This window comes from Rousettus aegyptiacus, unplaced genomic scaffold (genome assembly GCF_014176215.1).
Source record: "Rousettus aegyptiacus isolate mRouAeg1 unplaced genomic scaffold, mRouAeg1.p scaffold_m13_p_14, whole genome shotgun sequence".
Classification (NCBI taxonomy): Eukaryota; Metazoa; Chordata; class Mammalia; order Chiroptera; family Pteropodidae; genus Rousettus; species Rousettus aegyptiacus.
In genome coordinates, this window is record NW_023416289.1 from 34,612,276 (window position 1) to 34,626,373 (window position 14,098).

The following is a 14,098-nucleotide window of genomic DNA, read 5'->3' on the forward strand; positions in this document are numbered from 1 at the left end:
ATAGAGAAAAAATTTAAAATTAGTCACCAGATACACTCTTGGGATTTGTACTCCCTCCAAACCTTGTGGTAAAATTAACAGCTCCGCGGAAATGCTCATTTAATAGATGAGAACATTCTTCACGCAGTTGCACACAACCGTTGAACGGTCCCAGTCACACACTCAAGACCGAGACAGCACGTCACAAGAACCACAGCATGCACGGTCACAGCCACTCACACACTCATCCGCAATCAGACGATCGCACGTAGACAGCACAACCCACAAAAAAACCTTCACACTACCCATGCTCCAGAACAGGCGTCGTCGCGTCCCCGACAGCCCCACGCACGAACGTCCGGGTCCCGCCCACTCCTGAACAGCGCGAGACCTGGCCTTAAGGCTTGGCTACGGCCGTTACGCCTAGAAACTACGTTTCCCAGAAAAGACTTCGGCGCTGGCCCAGTCACAACGCAGCATCGGCGCGGCTTTGTGCGTCTGCGCCATCTTCCGGCTCCAGGAGGCAAGTCAGCCGGTACCGAGGAGGAAGCGCACCCGGGGTTGTGGGGGTCGCGGGCGCAGTGGCACCTGGACGCGAGGAGGCAGCGGGTAAGGAGTTCCTGAGCTTGCCGGGTACTCCAGGGTTCCTGTGGGAGCGGGCGCCGCGGCCGGGCGCGTCTTGGGCCTGGGAGGAACCGGAACGTCTCACCCCAGCATCCGTTTGCGGCTTCCCCGGCTCTCGACTACATTTCCCATCGCCCCCCGCGGCGCGCGCCTCGCTGGCGCCCTCTTTCTGCTCGCTTCATAGCCCCCGTCCATGGATCCGTTAGGTGGGTGTTCAGGGGTCCAAACCCCCTAAAAACGCTTGCGGTGCCTTGCAGTCATTCTTACGCGTGCCCTTGTTTTTGTTTGTTTGCTTTTTTCTTTTCTTTTTTTTAAATCTGGGTAGAAATCTTGTTTCAATGAGATTCACAGAGTTGTAAGACCTCCAAAGTTTTAGAACCAGTAGTTTAGAAGCGAACTTATACTTGGGAACGCTTTAGATAATTTTGTTCAAAATTTGTGTCCAATGGGGGAAATGGCTGAGTAAATCACAGTCCACTCATTTAATGAAATACTACACAGCTATTACAGATAATGATTAAACAATGGTCATGGTAAGAAAAACTCCTGTTACGTGGTATTAAAGAACGTTCATAATGATCTCATTTACACATCACCTAAGTATCTGTATCGTGGTAGTCACTGCCCTAAGCTCCTTTATAAACAACTCAGGAAATGATTAAATAACATCACTCTTAATACTTGGATGTCTTCTATTCCAGTTTTGGTTTTAGTCCATGGGGGTAGGTTGTGTTTGTTTTAGGCTATGTGTCAGTAGGTGGGTGGGTTTGACCTGTTTTGCTGAATGTTCTGGGTAAAAGGAATGTCCAGTTGTGAGTGTCTTTGTCAGTTAATATTTCCCCATATCATTTTTCATAGTTGATTGGCATCTGTCACTTGGCTGCGCCAGAATTGAATTGCTCACTAGTCTACTTGCGGACTGTTACGTACAAATACTCGGTTTTGCTTTCCAGCAGATTTGTTGTGCATGCAGCTTTGCACAAAGGTATTTCTCTGTTCAGGGGCATATTTATGTGCTGATGGTGGAGCACAGTACCTGCTCCATCTAATTTGTCCCCTGCAACTACACCCCATCTGTTGACTCAAGGCAGGGTCCACAGAGTGTTGCCCACCAGGCCTTAGGTAGGCCCCTGGGGCTCTTTGTGAATGTGGAAGTTGGGGAAAGTTCCAGGGAGATTTCGGAAGGTGTTATGTTGCAGGCATGAGAGAGTTAAATGGTCTGGTTCTGGGAAGGCTTCATTGTGTGTTGGGCTGATGTAGATCAGGCTCTCTGTGCTTCCAGGTCTGAGGACAGCCTTCCTTGTCCTTGGAACACCATTTTAGTCTCAGTCTTAGAACCAGGTCTGAGCATCCCCATCTTAGATTTGCATCAGTAACAACATAAAATTCCCTGGGTATTTAGGGGAAATGGGAGAGAAAGAGCCCCTGATTTCCTTCCAGTAGCTAACGCTGGGTTTTCTGGAGTTGGGTGATGACCACAATTCGTCCCAGCTCTCTTCAATTTAGGTGGTAGGTGGGGGTCAAGGGAATGGGAACTTGTAGCGTGGCATTCTGGGAGCTGTGAGGCAAGCCCCGCCTCTCATGTTTGTTCTTTCCTCCCCCAGCTCTGCCACCTCAGGACTCTACCCTTACCCAAGAGAGGAGCCAGGAGAAGGACCGATCAGCCCATGAAATTCTAAAAGTCATGTCCCTCGTGAGTTTAAAATCATGTAAATACTTGCTTTCCTTATCCTGAAGCTTCCCACCTGGTTTCCATCCAAAAATCTAGTTCTCAGAGGTTCCCATTTTGGGGAAGGAAAGGACCAGGCAGCCAGTATCTTCTCCCATTACTCTCTACTATCGAAAATTGTTGCTTTGGGTTTTTTTTTGTTTTTGTTTTTGTTTTTAATTCCGTAAAAGTAGAAATTTTAGCTCTTACATTGAGAAGTTAGTATACACCAAGGACAGAGTAGGCAGCATGCTTTATTACACTGTCACAATTGGGGAAACTCCATTTAGTTGGATTTTAATTTTCATCCCACCTCTGTACAAGAGCTTGGTTTGTAAAAAAAAGAACTTTCAGGAACATTTGAACATTCCATTTTATTCATGACACAGACCCCAGCTCCAACATTCTTTTTATCCGGAATAACCCATTCCTGCCAAAGCCACCTCCATCTCCTCTCATCCCACCGAGACATGTTTCCTCGATGTCTACATGTAACATACCTGCCTGTTGTTCCAGGGATCAGACTTGTTCAGGGACGTGGCTGTAGTCTTCTCCCAAGAAGAGTGGGATCGGCTGGCACCTGCTCAGAGGGACCTGTACAGGGACGTCATGTTGGAGACCTACAGCAACCTGGTCTCTCTGGGTGAGGTGGCCGGCTCTGATAGTTCGGAGGTTACCCTCGTAGCTGTCTTGTCAGGGCTTTGGATCAGCTTCTGTGAGGTCCTGTTTTCTCCTCTTGGTTCCAAGATGGCTGCAGCAGCTCCTGGCCCCATGTTATCAAAAAAAATATATATATATGTTTTTTAAAGCAGGAGAGGGGCATCTTTCTAATACACCTTCCTCTTCCAAATAAGGAAAGTCTTTCTTCAAAGCCTACTGGTTCCTAGAACATATGGGCCATCCTGAACTGTAAAGGCGGCTGAAAATGAGCATCTGACATCTTCTGATTCCAAAGCAAGACACGGATGCTGCCCAAAGGAAAGGGAACTGTGTAAGGCTGCTAGGTAGGCAACCAACCCCTTCCTAGCTACGACAGAAGTTATAAAAAATAAACCAACACAATTAATGTGGAAATTAAGAAACCATCTCCTAAATTTAGTTTACTCTTAGATCAGGAAGAGTAAAAACTGAGGTTATTTTAATGACTTTCTATTTCATCATTTTGTATTGATTTATTTCATGATCTGGGTGTTTGGTACTCTTTTTTGGCTTCTTGAATAGCACATTTAGTATATTTGAGTATAACCTTTCAGGTTTTCATGTTGTGCTTTCACTTAAAGGCCATAAAAATTCCTCCAAGTATCACTAGCCATATCCCGCATCTGTTAACTCTCATTGTCCTTCTTTTCTATACCATTTATTGTAAGATTTATTTCCTTATTAGCCCAAGAGTAACATGGTTGTTTTTTTCTCTTTTTACTTCCCCAAAAACGAAAACTTCTGGCTAGTGTTAAATTACACAGTGGTTAGGAAAGGTGAATCAGGAATGTATTAGACAATTTTTTCCAAGCTTCCTTTGTTTCTTTGGTATAGTCTCAACAATTGACAACCATTGGATTTTTCTCAGTGTGAACTGTCTGACTCAAAGGAGAGCTCTGAATGAAGGCATCTGCACTTGTGTTCCATGAAGACCTGAAGAATGGGTCTTCATCCAAGATGGAAGAAGCAAGCTGGGACCAGCTTCGAAGCCAGTGGCTTTCCCCATTGCTTCCATTCAGGTGACAGCTTGCTAACATGAATTCTCTGATGAGCAACAAGGGATATGTGCTGATAGAAGTCTTGTCTACATTTACTATATTCACCTGCATTTCTCTATTTGGCATTCTCTGATGTTGAACAACAGTTGAATCCAGACTCACTGTCCTCCCACCTTCCTGACGGCCATAGGGCTATTCCTCAATATGGATGAACTGATGGCGGATGAGCTGTGAGCAGTAACCAAAGGCCTTCCCACATGCCTTACATTCGAAGGGCTTCTCACCTGTATGGATTCTGTAATGCATCAAATGGGTGACCCATTTGAAAGCCTGCCACACACTTTACACTGGTAGGGTTTCTCCCCTGTGTGAATTCTCTGGTGCTGCTTAAGCTGTGAGCTGACCCTAAAAGACCTCCCACACGTCTTGCATTCATATGGCTTTTCGCCGGTGTGAATTCTCTGATGTCGGATAAGAGTTGAGCCTTGATTAAAAGCCTTCCCACAGTCCTTACATTCATAGAGCTTCTTGCCAGTATGAATTGTCTGATGCTGAATCAACTGAGACCGATAACTAAAAGCCTTTCCACACTCCTTGCAGTTATAGGGTTTCTCACCCGTATGAATTCTGTAATGTACTTTAAGGTGAGAGATGCGATTGAAGGCCTTCCCACACTCCTTACACTGATAGGGTTTCTCTCCAGTATGAATTCGTTGATGTTCGATCAGCTGTGAGCTCCGACTAAAGGCCTTTGCACAATCCTTACATTCATAAGGTTTCTCGCCAGTATGGACCCTTTGGTGTTGTATGAAATTAGAACCTGAATTGAAGGCCTTTCCGCACTCCTTACACTGATAGGGTTTCTTGCCAGAGTGAATATTCTCATGTTGAATTAGCCGGGAGCCGTACTTAAAGGCCTTTCCACAGTCTTTACATTTATAGGGTTTTTCATGAGTGTGAATTCCTTGATGATTAATGAGGAAGTCATCTGGCCAGAAGTCTCCACATTCATTGTATCCAAAGTGTTTGTCTCCAGTCTGGGTCTTCTGATAAAAAGTAAGGGATGCTTGCTGGTCTAAAGGGGGCACAGCTTCATGACTGATTGTCATGTGACTCAAGTGTCCATGTAGCTTCCCCTGTGGTCCATCAAACTGGCTTCCGTGTTCCCACTCATCTTGGAAACTTAAGCACTCAAGGCCACAGCTTGTCAGTCTTTTCCTTTTCTCCCAGTGGGATGCTTGCACTTCACTGATGGGCTGCTTTGGGGATAAAACCTCAGTAATGTGTCTGGACTTCACTACTGAAAAAGAACAAAAAAAAAGCAAGTATGTGTTCACTTGTTTTCTTGTTCCAGACAAAGGAACTTCTATAGTAAAAATTAGAACTTCTATAGTAAAAATTGGAAAGTTTAGACTCAAGATAACACCTATAAGCTCCTGAATGTGGCTAAGCGATTAGAAAATGGACAAGTAGAACAGAGAAAGAGGAAACACAATGAATGAGATGAGCAGGTAATCAGGGAGGTGATGAGGGTAGTTCTCCAATGTCATTACAAAACAGAATGGCCAGGTTTTTAAAAACTAGGTGTGAAACCCATAAAAGACACCTATGATCTAGAGGGACAAAAGGCACACCACTGGTTCCCTGGGGCTGGGGGAGTAAGCAGCTGTGTGGAAAGGAACACAAGGGATGTCTTGCATGTGATGGAGACGTCATCTATGTGGACTGTGGCAGCCGTTACATAGCTGTATATGGTTGTCAACACCAAAACATTAGACTTCCAGTGCAGGCATTTTATTGAATGTAAATTATACCTCAATAAAGTGGATTTCATAAAATGATGTTGAGGGTGACGAGGTTCTCTCTGGCCAGAGGAACATGCTGGTGTCCCTGCTCGCTGGGTGACGTAATTGGGAGGGTAGTTACACGTGCCCACTGGAATGCTGTGATAGCCAACTGCTGTGATGCTTTCTATCTCTGAAGTTTAGCTGAATACCATGGCAGGAGCTGTCTGCCTTGGACCTTTCTTTTGCCTAAAGGGGATCATGGAAAAAGGAGGGTCTTGCTCCTTGTTTACTTCCAACTTAATGGGGGTGGCCTCTTCCAGGCCAACATTCTTTGCTGCTCATTCATTGCAAGGAAAAGCTGAATGGTGTATTTGATCCTGATGCCACCTGGTACAGGATTTCAGCTGTGGTGGCCCGTTTCACTACAGTCACAGCAACTGACTTCTCTGGCTAACAAAAAATCAATTAAAGTTTGATGCAAGGAACTATGGAACAAAACAAATGGGTGCTCCTGAAGGTGGTTATAAAGTGTATTAGACAGATGGCCCAACAGGACTTTCCACGAGCGTGCCTGCTTCATGTGGTGGCACATCAGAGGCTGAGATTCATCTGTTATTTGTGACAGTATTCAGCAGACACCACTGGAAGATAAGATTACGTCTGCGATGGGAGATGATGGAGAACATGAGAAAGAAGTATCAGATTTTGTGGGAACGATGCTGCTGTCACTCCAAAAACTTGGGCCACATATAGGGTTTCTGTATGAAATTGTAAGAACAAGACCATGTGAAGAGGGCACAATGTACAGATATTTTTTCAGAGGCCATGTTTAGCTGTGCAGACAGGGAGGTTATGGGTCTTTCCTGTGGTCTGATAACTCTGGTTACACGGGCTCCAAACACAGCACCATGACGGCCACCTAAGAACTGCAGGTTAACCTACTCAACAGTCAGCAACATCTGGCTACCACACCACAAAAGAAAATGGTCAGGCTTCAGTCCACCATGGAATATTAAAGCCAGCCTGGTGGTCAGAAGAACACCAGATTGGGAATGTGGGACTATACCCAATGGAAGTTGGTTTTAGGAATTAAAGTGTTCCAATGTTACTTGGTCTTTCTGGCACTGCGGAAGAAAACCTTGGTTGCCTCTCAGGACATGCCATTAAAAGCACTCCTCTCTCTCAACTGCCACTTCTTCTTTCAAAGACACCTGACACAGTTGAGTTTTGTTAAATTATGGCAGTCAGAGTATAGTGTTTATTCCATGGGCACTTTTGCTCTCACTTAAATGAAGCCATCCATAATTATAATAATGTGTTATAATTATCAAGATAGGATCAAAAGCCCTACTTTTCTAACTTCTGTTCAATACCCTGTAAAGCTGCAAAGTAGCAAAAATAATAGTGATCCTCTGTATCATTTTCATGTTTTCCTGACATGACTGGGCACCATATTTTAAGGTTAATTATTCAGCATCAGTAGTCACTGTTTTGAATAACCAATGAAATAATGTCTAAAAATCTTATGTATAGTTTTAACATTAAAATGTTTTGATTTCCTCATTTGGAACCTCAAGGGATCCCAAGGAGCCAAACAATCTTGAAAAGGAAAAAGTTGTCTCCACGTCCTGACTTCAAAACATATGAGAAAATGATGTGGCAGTGGCAGAAAGGCAGACACGAAGACCAATAGAACAACACAGCCCAGAAATAAACCCACACACATGTGGTCAAATGCTCGCTGACAAGAGGGCCAAACCACACAATGAGGAACAGGACGGTATCTTCCACAAATGCTGCTGAAACTGGAAATCCACAAACAAAAGAATATAGCAGGGCCTCACCTTCAACCAAATACAAAAATTAACTCAAAGTGGATTGAAGACCTAAATATAGGACCTAGAACTATAAAGCTCCTAGAAGAAAACAGGGGAAAGCACCATGACATTGCATTTGGCAATGATTTCTTTGATATGGCACCAAAAGCAAAAACAGACAAATGGGACTCCGTCAGACTTAAAAACTCTGTGCATCAAAAGAAACCATCAATAGGCAGAAAAAGCAACCTACAAAATGTAAGAAAATATTTGCAAATCATATATTTGATAATAGATTAACATCCAAAATATACAAAGAACTACAATTCAACAACAACCAACCAAACTCGATTAAAACATGGGCAAAGGACTTGAATTGACATCTCCTCCAAAACAGTTATACAAATGGCCAACAAGCACTGAAAAGATGCTCACCATCACCAATCACTAGAGAAATGCAAGTCAAAACTCTGAGATACTGCCTCACAGCCATTGAGATGGCCACTATTTAAAAAAGAAAAAAAAAAAAGGAAAATAATGAGTTGCTGAGGATAGGCAGAAACTAGAACTCTTGTACACTACTGGCAGAAATATAAAATGGTGCAGTTGCTGTGGAAACCAGTATGGAGGTTCCTAAAAAAATTAAAAATAGAACTATCATATGACCCAGCAATTCTACTTCTGGGCATTTTCCCAAAAGAATTGGAATCAGAATCTAAAAGATATCTTCACACCATGTTCACTGCAACATTACCCACAATAGCCAAGAGGTGGAAGCAACCCAAATATCCATCCATGGATGAATGGATAAAAAATTGTGGTGCATATCTATAGCCTTAAAATGGAAGGAAATCCTATCAAATGCTATAACATAGATTAATCTTAAGGACATCATGCTAAGTGAAAGAAGCCAGACACAAAAGCCCACATATTTTGATTCCATTTATGTGAAATGTCCATAAAAAGAAAATCCAGAGACAGAAAGACTAGAGGTTGTTCGGGCTGGGGGGAGAGGAAGGAGGAGTGACCACTTAATGGGTATGAGGTTTCCTCATGGGATGTGTTTCAGAAAGACATACCTCTCGACACTACATTATGCTCCATACTTCACTTCTGACACTTCTGGTCACCAAATGTGTGTCAGTTCATCCTCATACCAAGCAATTCTCCAACTCCCTGGCAGATACTAACTGGGTGTCCCACAAATTTAAGTCAATTCTGACACTATTTCTGTATATAATGTAAGATTCTACCAGTTAAGGGCTCAGTCCACAAGACTGCCTCTGCCACCCCCAATAAATTGGAGATCCAACTCCCTCCTGGGATTCAGTCAGTTGCTAAAAAAGCTCACGGAATTCAGGAAAACAGCTTAATGACAAGACTACGGGTTTATTACAAAGGATGTAACTCAGGAGCAGCTGAATGGAAGACACAGGTGTGGGGGAGGGCGTGCAGCATCCACGCCCTCTCTTGGTGTCTCCCACCCAGCACTTCCATGTGCTCACCTACGTGGAAGCTCTCCAGACCTCATAGTTTAGGGATGTTTTATGGAAGTTCCATTATGGAGGCAAGATTGACTGACTACATCACTGGCCACTGTGATTAACTTTCACCAGTTGCGGGGTTAGGACTGAAAGTTCCAACCCTCTATCTGCATAACAGATCCGCTCTCAAATAGCCCAAATCCTGGCTGCAGTGACCCAGGAGCCCCCAGCCACCAGTCGTTTCATTAGCACACAAATGACACACTAAGTCAGAGATTCCAAGGGTTGTCAGAACTGCACCAGAAAACAGCGATGAAGACCAAGTATACATTTACTATAAATCACGATATCACAGAGAGATAAAAATACTCAGAAACTAGGAAACGGTGACCACTATACTTCATGCCAATGAACTATATACTTTAAAGTGATTAAAAAGGGGAATTTTGTTCCTTATTTTTATTATAACTCTTAAAAATTAAATTTATAACATTTCCTGGAAAAAAAATAAATGACTACAACTAGCTCAATAAATGCAACATTTGCCTGTTTCGGAAGTGTTGGAAATATTAGGAAATCTATTCATATAATCCCAACTTCACAGATTGAAAAAGGAAAAAAACACAAGATGTGAAAAGAAGATGATGTTTTAACCAAATAAAGTATCCTTATCTTACACCTAAGTCTGATATAATGTTTCATGAGAAAATAATAACCACTTTCCTACTAAGGTCAAGACCAAAATTAGGAAGTAAGCTACCTCCACTAATGCTGTTTGGGGGTCCTATATAATCAACATCCTCTTCAGGCAAGGGAAAAAACCTTTATAGTTACAAAATGCAAAAACATTATCACCATCTGCAGATGATATAACTGAAGACTTGGAAAACTCAAGGGAATTACATGAAAACTGTGATAAATGTGAGAGAATTCAGTAAATTGGGTTAGCTCAAAATTAATCTGAAGATATGAGTGGCTTCTGTCATATAAAAAACCAGTTGGAATATAATGTAGATGAATATTGTATTATATTAATCTATATTATGGATTATACCATTTCCAACAGCACCAATAAATGTAAAACACCTAGAAGAAATTTAAGAAATGTACAAGATCTGTATAAAGAAAATGTGAAAACTTTCACCATGACAGACATAAAGGAAACGTAAAGCCTATTGTGACCTTTAATAGAAGATTCCTCATAAGAAAGAAATCAGTGTTCTCCTAAATTAATCTATAAATTTACTGTGAGCTCAGTAAGAAAAATTACATAATTTTTTTGAAATTGTATATTGATTCTAATGTTCAGATAGAAGAATAAATGAGAGAAGCTAGGAAGTTTTGGAAAAATGAAGAGGGACTGACTCTACCAGATATTAAAACATATTTAAACCTTCAATAATTAAAACAGTATGGTATTGACACATGGTTAGAGGGATTAATGGGATAAAATAGCAAGTCCAAAAGTAAATCCAAATACACAGGTGATATAGCAGATGACACAGGTGGCTTTTTAGATTAGTGGTGAAAAGATAAAACTACTTAATAAATGCTCTTTGAACAAAAAAGATAACAATCCGAAAGGTAAACAAAATCACATCTTACACTAGGATATATTCCAGATGGGTTGTAAATATTTCCAAATATACATATTAGAAAAACATCATAGAAGACTCTTTATAACCTCACAGGGGAATGTCCTCCTTAAATATAACACCAACCCAAAAATCTAAGGAATTAAAAAATTGAGCACCTCAAACAATTAAACAAAGGTGTGTTGTTAAAACTCAAAAACAAAAGCAAAAACTGTTTCCTGACAGGACAGGTGTGACAGGCAGAATGACAGCGTCCCAAGATTCCCCAACCGAATCCCTGGACCCAAGGAACTGTCAGGTTACAGGGCACCACACACATTCACTCCTGATGCTCAGGTCTCCCCTGATTTTGCTCACGCCCAGGGGCCAACTGTCACTTCAATGTGGGTGAATCGAGAACATCTGTGACGCTTAGTTCTAAGCTGCTCATTTGAAATTCTCTTATAGTACACTGTACATTGTGGAAACTGTTGATGTTTTTCATCTCACGTGACACTGTGACTTTGGTTTTCAATCAGGGAAGATTTTTGCCATCCCCATGTTCCCCTGGACATTTGGCAATGTCTGAAGACATTTTTTGTTGTCACAAAAATCGTGGAGTATAGCGACTTGGAGGGAAAAATTTCTACCTCGAAGGGCTTGCTTCGTGCCAAGCAGCTGGACGGTTATCTGTGGCTTCTCTCTTCCCGCAAAGGCCCCACTCACCTGGGCACAGGCCTCCGAATGTCACCTCATCCACCATCCAGGGCTCTCTGCCTTGCTCCAGGAAGGTGATCACATCGGGTTTGCAAATGGCAAGATCTGGATGCGAGAAGAAATATGCCATCCGGTTATGCTGTGGACCCCAGAAATCAGATCCAGGGCCTGGTCATCGAAGAGGAGTCAGCTGTGTGAAGGACCGGGGGAAGACGTGGCTGCCACCTAACAGCTGGGAAAGATGTAGCTTCAGCCAATGGACCTGCCCTTTAGCCACTCAAGGATACCCCAAAATTGACAGGGAAGGAACAGACATGCCCAAGGGTAACCTCCGAACTATCAGAGCCGGCCACCTCACCCAGAGAGACCAGGTTGCTGTAGGTCTCCAACATGACGTCCCTGTACAGGTCCCTCTGAGCAGGTGCCAGCCGATCCCACTCTTCTTGGGAGAAGACTACAGCCACGTCCCTGAACAAGTCTGATCCCTGGAACAACAGGCAGGTATGTTACATGTAGACATCGAGGAAACATGTCTCGGTGGGATGAGAGGAGATGGAGGTGGCTTTGGCAGGAATGGGTTATTCCGGATAAAAAGAATGTTGGAGCTGGGGTCTGTGTCATGAATAAAATGGAATGTTCAAATGTTCCTGAAAGTTCTTTTTTTTACAAACCAAGCTCTTGTACAGAGGTGGGATGAAAATTAAAATCCAACTAAATGGAGTTTCCCCAATTGTGACAGTGTAATAAAGCATGCTGCCTACTCTGTCCTTGGTGTATACTAACTTCTCAATGTAAGAGCTAAAATTTCTACTTTTACGGAATTAAAAACAAAAACAAAAACAAAAAAAAACCCAAAGCAACAATTTTCGATAGTAGAGAGTAATGGGAGAAGATACTGGCTGCCTGGTCCTTTCCTTCCCCAAAATGGGAACCTCTGAGAACTAGATTTTTGGATGGAAACCAGGTGGGAAGCTTCAGGATAAGGAAAGCAAGTATTTACATGATTTTAAACTCACGAGGGACATGACTTTTAGAATTTCATGGGCTGATCGGTCCTTCTCCTGGCTCCTCTCTTGGGTAAGGGTAGAGTCCTGAGGTGGCAGAGCTGGGGGAGGAAAGAACAAACATGAGAGGCGGGGCTTGCCTCACAGCTCCCAGAATGCCACGCTACAAGTTCCCATTCCCTTGACCCCCACCTACCACCTAAATTGAAGAGAGCTGGGACGAATTGTGGTCATCACCCAACTCCAGAAAACCCAGCGTTAGCTACTGGAAGGAAATCAGGGGCTCTTTCTCTCCCATTTCCCCTAAATACCCAGGGAATTTTATGTTGTTACTGATGCAAATCTAAGATGGGGATGCTCAGACCTGGTTCTAAGACTGAGACTAAAATGGTGTTCCAAGGACAAGGAAGGCTGTCCTCAGACCTGGAAGCACAGAGAGCCTGATCTACATCAGCCCAACACACAATGAAGCCTTCCCAGAACCAGACCATTTAACTCTCTCATGCCTGCAACATAACACCTTCCGAAATCTCCCTGGAACTTTCCCCAACTTCCACATTCACAAAGAGCCCCAGGGGCCTACCTAAGGCCTGGTGGGCAACACTCTGTGGACCCTGCCTTGAGTCAACAGATGGGGTGTAGTTGCAGGGGACAAATTAGATGGAGCAGGTACTGTGCTCCACCATCAGCACATAAATATGCCCCTGAACAGAGAAATACCTTTGTGCAAAGCTGCATGCACAACAAATCTGCTGGAAAGCAAAACCGAGTATTTGTACGTAACAGTCCGCAAGTAGACTAGTGAGCAATTCAATTCTGGCGCAGCCAAGTGACAGATGCCAATCAACTATGAAAAATGATATGGGGAAATATTAACTGACAAAGACACTCACAACTGGACATTCCTTTTACCCAGAACATTCAGCAAAACAGGTCAAACCCACCCACCTACTGACACATAGCCTAAAACAAACACAACCTACCCCCATGGACTAAAACCAAAACTGGAATAGAAGACATCCAAGTATTAAGAGTGATGTTATTTAATCATTTCCTGAGTTGTTTATAAAGGAGCTTAGGGCAGTGACTACCACGATACAGATACTTAGGTGATGTGTAAATGAGATCATTATGAACGTTCTTTAATACCACGTAACAGGAGTTTTTCTTACCATGACCATTGTTTAATCATTATCTGTAATAGCTGTGTAGTATTTCATTAAATGAGTGGACTGTGATTTACTCAGCCATTTCCCCCATTGGACACAAATTTTGAACAAAATTATCTAAAGCGTTCCCAAGTATAAGTTCGCTTCTAAACTACTGGTTCTAAAACTTTGGAGGTCTTACAACTCTGTGAATCTCATGAAACAAGATTTCTACCCAGATTTAAAAAAAAGAAAAGAAAAAAGCAAACAAACAAAAACAAGGGCACGCGTAAGAATGACTGCAAGGCACCGCAAGCGTTTTTAGGGGGTTTGGACCCCTGAACACCCACCTAACGGATCCATGGACGGGGGCTATGAAGCGAGCAGAAAGAGGGCGCCAGCGAGGCGCGCGCCGCGGGGGGCGATGGGAAATGTAGTCGAGAGCCGGGGAAGCCGCAAACGGATGCTGGGGTGAGACGTTCCGGTTCCTCCCAGGCCCAAGACGCGCCCGGCCGCGGCGCCCGCTCCCACAGGAACCCTGGAGTACCCGGCAAGCTCA

General features: G+C 43.2%; 2 protein-coding genes across 9 annotated transcripts; one reads left to right on the forward strand and one right to left on the reverse strand.

Annotated features, from left to right (window-relative positions):
• The first annotated feature begins 269 nt into the window (after positions 1 to 269).
• LOC107502876 (zinc finger protein 582-like) lies at positions 270 to 4,521 on the forward strand. 8 transcript variants are annotated; one of them, XR_004954408.1, is made up of 4 exons: positions 274 to 588; positions 2,208 to 2,312; positions 2,828 to 2,954; positions 3,845 to 4,521. XR_004954408.1 is itself a non-coding variant. In XM_036232274.1 (4 exons), the coding sequence occupies exons 1-4, from the start codon at positions 797 to 799 to the stop codon at positions 3,222 to 3,224; spliced, it is 288 nt and encodes a 95-aa protein (XP_036088167.1). In that variant the 5' UTR covers positions 595 to 796; the 3' UTR covers positions 3,225 to 4,521. The 8 variants fall into 8 exon arrangements, 4 of the variants coding, with proteins under 4 accessions (XP_036088167.1, XP_036088166.1, XP_036088168.1 ...); XR_004954409.1 differs by having other exon boundaries at positions 275 to 588; positions 2,208 to 2,296; XM_036232274.1 differs by lacking the exon at positions 274 to 588 and adding an exon at positions 595 to 809 and having other exon boundaries at positions 2,208 to 2,296; positions 3,166 to 4,521.
• On the reverse strand, positions 2,667 to 14,080 carry ZNF582 (zinc finger protein 582). Its single transcript, XM_036232268.1, is given in 6 exon segments — positions 2,667 to 4,340; positions 4,343 to 5,308; positions 11,397 to 11,492; positions 11,746 to 11,872; positions 12,404 to 12,492; positions 13,890 to 14,080. Coding segments are annotated over 6 exon segments (1,431 nt in total). The 5' UTR covers positions 13,903 to 14,080; the 3' UTR covers positions 2,667 to 4,200.
• Between the last annotated feature and the right edge of the window lie 18 nt (positions 14,081 to 14,098).